Source organism: Alligator sinensis, unplaced genomic scaffold (genome assembly GCF_000455745.1).
Source record: "Alligator sinensis unplaced genomic scaffold, ASM45574v1 scaffold156_1, whole genome shotgun sequence".
Taxonomy (NCBI): domain Eukaryota; kingdom Metazoa; phylum Chordata; order Crocodylia; family Alligatoridae; genus Alligator; species Alligator sinensis.
In genome coordinates, this window is record NW_005841844.1 from 2,857,149 (window position 1) to 2,862,880 (window position 5,732).

Sequence of the window (5,732 nt, forward strand, 5' to 3'; positions counted from 1 at the left end):
CGCGGGGGCCCAGGCACTCCAATTGGGAGCGAGGAGGCTGCAAATGCCTTCCTGGCTGGAGTGCCCAACTGGCTGCAAACCTCCCCACTCCCTCAACCCCTAGCCAGCTTCCCCCCCGCAGCTCTGCCCTGCAACCCCGAAGCCCCACTTGCCTGCAGCAAGAAGACTGAGCATGAAGCAGCCTCAGGTAAGTGATAGTGTCGGGTTCCACCCTTCCCCCTCCCCCTGCCCCTCGGGGCAGGGTTGTGGCCTTCCCACCCCTTTTGCAAACAGCTCTTGCAGCCTGGAGCTCTGCCAGCCTGCAGAGCTCTTTGCAAAAACAGGGAAATCTGCGGGTTGCTCTGCTAAAAGAGAAAATCCACATTTTCCTTGCTAGAAACAGGAAATCCACATTTTCTCCGTTTTTCCGTGGGAAACGGAAAACCCGGATCCCTGATGAGGAGTAACAGGTGGGGGGGGAGGGGAAAGAGGGGGAGACATGCTGCCCTTACCTCCTTCTGCCACCAGCTGCTCACATGCTGGGCCGCAGTTTTACCTCACTGCCATGGTCCAGCCACCTTCACCACTCCCGTTAGGCTGCAACTCTACCCTGGGAGATGGGGTGAGGGGCAGTGCAGGTAACCTGAGGGGAGTGGAGACAGCTCCTGCCTGGTCCAGCCAGGCTGCAGCCCCATGCCTGCTGTTAGTGCAGAAATCGGGGTGGAGCAGGAGAGCATGTGCATACCCACCCCTACCCCACATACTGGGGGTGCTGGGGGAGGGGGAGCAGCAGGTCAGGATTAAGGGTCAGCAGCAGGACCAGGGGGTGCAGGTCAGGGGTGAGGGGGATCTCGAGTCCAAAAAGGTTAAGAACCACTGCTCTAGAGGCTTCCTTAGTCTGCATGCCTTAGTCTACACAGTCTCCCGGGGACAACGAGGGGGTTATGCTGGAGGACTATATTCTTTTCCTGAGAGAAGCCACAGCATATACAAACATTGGATCTCCCAGGAGCAACTTCAGGTTCTCTCCTGAAGAGGCCAGGCCATTTTTTATCACCTGGGAAAAAAAGCTTGAACTTCTGTACACTCAGTTTCTCCTGAGGGAGAAGCAACTCTCCCAGGAGAAACTGAGGATGCCTGTATAAGTGCGGAGGCTGCTGGAACAGCATAATTACTGTGCTCCAGAAGCTTCCCGTGTCTTGTGTATCAGTGTCCCTGTGCTTTAAAATGGTGACAGGGGTGCTTGAACTAAAGTTCGTCAAATGCGCCTTAGTTTAAGCACCCCCGCCACCATTTTGAAGTGTGGGGATGCTGATACATGAGATGTTGTGGTGCTTTAATTAGAACGGCTCTCGGAGCTGCTCTGATTAAAGCACACCCCACCACACGCATATGTAAAAATGCCCTGAATGTCTACACAAGGCCTTAAAGTACTGCTCTTATTCAGTTTATGCTGGCCAAACCACTACAATCATACACCTACAACAGCTCAAGAAAGAATCTTGCCTTTAAAGAAAAAAAAAAAAAAAGAAAAATTTGAAATACAGAAGTTTACAATAAAGTTTGCTTTAGGCCTTAATACAAAATACTGAGACTGGCATAAAGTACTCATAAAAAGCACATTTTAGAGAGACAATGATGGGCAGTTTATACAAAGCTAAAGACAGACTAGTAAAGCTTTGAGTTTTAATTTTTTCCACGTAGGGTTGGATTTTTCCAGGTGGTCCAAAAAAATATGCAAGGGGAAAAGGGTTTGGGGGTAATATTTTTCTTAACGCAACCATATAGATATTACACAAGCCTTGAGGCACAAAGGGCCCCCTCTTCACAGAACACCTTTAGATGAAGTATGTGAGAGGCAAGGATTTGGGTGGGTGATATCTTTTATTGGAGGAACTACCTGGTTAAAGTTAGACAAGCTTTCAAATGCAAGGCATACTTTATAGGTATCATTCACTCAGATGTTGTAGCCAAACACTACTTATTCAATGATATCAAAACCTCATTAATCAGGGAATTCAGGTTGCTTTGGACATAAATCCACTGCCCTTCCTTTATTCACAGTGAGTTTCTCCATGATGGGTAAAACGTACATTACTAAATCCAACGAAGTGTTCAAGTTACCTAAGGTTATACTAACCTGTACTAAAATGCCTCTCAATACTTATTTAATGCACATATATAATGGTGGCAGGAGTACCTTAACCTAATAAGAAAATGTAAAATTACTGCAAGGAGAACTACCTTCAGTAAAACTGATTTTGATAGTTACATTGTTCCTTTAGAAAAATAAAATTCTCACGATGTAAAAATACCCAAGCTTGAAAGATAAATGGACTCAACTGTGGTCAACCAGCAGAATAGCATATTAACAGTGACACATTTTAATCAGCATTTGACTTTTTACAAATGCTACTGAGCTTATTAGCACCAGTAATGATTCACTTAGCCCCGCAGCAGCATATAAATGGATACAGCAAAACTTTTAAAAAGCTAGCAAAACCAGCTACGCATTAAGAGTAAATAATAACTGTAGACTGTGTTCCTTAGGTGTTTAGTTTGCATTACCATGAAAGAACAAAATGTGAATGCTAAGGCAGTAGGTCAATGTTAAGACATACTGGTCGCACCTACACGTGTGCTTTACTGTGAAGTACACTGCGGAGTAAAGCATCACCATCTACACGTGCAACGGCATCAGGCCACAATAAACCAATTACCACTACCATAAAATAGTATTATCAGGGACAGTACTATCTTACAGTGGAATAATTAACTGCAATTAAATACATGTGTAGACGCTGACTATGGGCATAAATTGCACCTGGTCAGCCCAGGCAGCAGGGGGCCAGACTCCTGCCTCCTGCCTAGCTGCATGGCTCCATACTTTCAGCACCCTTGTACATCAACCAGCCCCTCTGTTGCTGCCACCTGGAGCCTGGGGCAGAGCAGGCCACGAGTGGTCCTGGCATAAACTGTTCTGCCCCAGCTCTAATTGTTGCTGTCCCAGGCACATGTTTAGATGCCGCACCTAGGAGTAGTTTACTCCAGATCAAACTGCTCCAGAGCTTATTGCATGTGTAGACGGAATCACTGAGTAAGACATGGAACAAATTTCATGTTTCTTAATTGTAAATCAGTTGCCAAGACATTCACTTGAATGACAGACTGACCCGTGTTTTACGTACTGCAATTAAATGGCAAACTAATCTGTTTAAAGTAAACATTGTTAGAAATATCTTGCAATTAAGAATGAATTCTATTTGGTGGCCAAAATTTACAATTAGTATTTTTATACCAATCCCATTTTAAAAGTTGTACACTGACATTCATAGTGTTTTATATGGAAATCTGCAACTTTCATTCTAGACTTCTAGAACTCAGCTCATTTAGGTACAAATTTAATTGGAAATTTATATTAACACACATTTTGTGGGCATGAGACACACCAACTAACACTCAGCAATTATTCATTTCACTATCTTAGAAAAATTTTAGTGCAATATAAACAAACAAATCCACAGTATTCAAACTCCTACTTTTAAATACATTTCCAATATAGTTCAAGTCTCTGATGCATTATAGCCATTTCACTAACACTACAGCAGAAGCAACATCTTGGTATATCACAGCTTACAAGATTTTTTTGGTGGGCAGGGGGGGTAGGCACCTGAATGAAGGTTTAACTGAACTAACTGAATTTAATTAACTGAATTTGAAATTAAATTAACTGCACATTAACTGAATTTGTTAAGTGCTAGAATACAGCTGAAGAAAACTTAGAAGTTAAGTTAAAATTAGTACGAGTGCTATCTTAACTAGGTTTGTACCACCTTACCTCAATCAACTTATTGGCATGTTCACGGAAAACCTGTGCATATTCTTTAACTTCTTTTTCATTCCCATTCTTGGCAGCTTCAATCAATACGAGAAGTGGAACATTTGTTTCCAGAAAAGAGTCTGACACATGATCCATAACAGCTTTGCGGAGCTAAAAATTAAAATCAAAATTAGTTAATTTTCTTTTACCAGAGATTAACTGCCATTTTATTGCAATGTAATAGACAAGTTTGTTTGTTGCAAAAATCTGGAGCATTTGTTTTACAACCAAAACCTCTTTCGCTACCCGACAAAGACTTTTCTGCTGTTGTGCTCATGTGGAAGGTTTTTTGTTGCAATTCCATTAAATCCATTTAAAAACAAGAATGCCTTTGACCTGGTGTTCCATGATGTCCTCACGGAAAAAATGGGGAACTGCGGCCTAGACAATTTCACAGTCTGATGGCTGGGGAATGGGTTCCCTGGACAGACCCAGAGAGTGATAGTTGATGGAACCGAATCAACTTGGCACACTAACTAGTGGCACCCCACAGGGCTCCGTTATCAGACCTGTACTCTTCAAAGTGTTTGTAAATAATCTGGACTTGGGTGTTATAAACAGCAGCACAGAGAAGCAGGGGGAGGGGCCGCCATCACTTTGCACCACTGCGTGCCATGTGCCACCAGTGTTTTTGTTTTTGCTGTGCATCACCAGCACTTGTGGTTTTGCCACCCTGGCCCCCCTCCCGCTCACTGACCAGCCACTGGGGGACGCCCTGCTTCTTGACCGGCCGCCGGGGGTACTGACCAAAAAAGGTTGAAAATCCCCGCCCTAGAGGATAGGTCGGCCTGGATCGCCAGCCTCGACAGACTTACAAGGTGGAAGGATCAAAACTTGATGGCATTCAACACCAAGAAATGCCAGGTTCTCCACCTCTGGAGAAAGAACCCACGCCACACTTACAGGTTTACAGCGTAAGCAGTGCTATATTAGCTCGCACCACATCTGAAAGAGACTTGGGGTCATGACTGACAACAAGGTGAACATGAGCCAGCAATGCGATGCCACAGCTGGCAAAGCAAGCAAAACTCTGGGCTGCATCTTCTGATGCATCTCAAACAAGACCTGGGAAGTCATCCTCCCACTTTACTCAGCCTTGGTGAGACCACAGCTGGAATACTGTGTCCAGTTCTGGGCTCCACAATTCAGAAAGGATGTGGAGAAGCTTGAGAGAGTCCAGAGGAGAGCCACGTGAATGATTAGAAGACAAGAGAGCAGGCCTTATGGAGGAGGCTGAGAGACATGGGACTTCATTCTGGAAAAGTGTAGGCTCAGGGGGTACTTGGTAGAAGCCTATAAGTATATAAGGTGTGTGCTTCAGGAACTGGGAGAATGTCTGTTTATCAGGGCACCCCATGGAAAGACTAGGTTCAACAGTCACTAACTCTTGGAAGACTGTTTTAGGCTGGACATAAGGAAAGACTTCTTTCATGTCCGAGTCCCCAGGGCCTGGAATAGACTCCCCCAGATGTGGTGCAGGCACCTACTCTGGATCCTTTAAGAAACACTTGGATGCCTATCTTGCTGGGATCATCTGACTTCTCCTGACTGCCTATCCTTTGGGCAGGGGGCTGGACCCGATGATCTTGAGAGGTCCCTTCCAGCCCTAATGTCTAAGATAATCTGTTTCACAGATTTCAAAAGTTAAGGCAAGCCTGTAGTATAGACTCACAGACATTAGGGCTAGAAGGGACCTCGCAAGATCATTGGGTTCAGCCCCCTACACCAAGGGCAAGAAGTCAGCTAGGGTCAAAGGATCCCAGCAAGATAAGCGTCCAAACACTGGTGCTTGCACCACCTCTGGAGGGAGTCTATTCCAGGCCTTGTGGACTGGGACAGTAAAGAAATTTTTCCTTATGTCCAGCCTAAAATG

The 5,732-nt window shown here is 44.9% G+C and overlaps 1 protein-coding gene across 1 annotated transcript in view; it reads right to left on the reverse strand.

Moving 5' to 3' along the window:
* The window catches only part of CTNNA1 (catenin alpha 1), a 166,980-nt gene that overhangs the window by 72,291 nt on the left and 88,957 nt on the right, over positions 1–5,732 (reverse strand). The window contains 1 exon segment of the mRNA XM_025206059.1: positions 3,818–3,970. Within this exon segment, the coding sequence (XP_025061844.1) occupies positions 3,818–3,970 (153 nt within the window).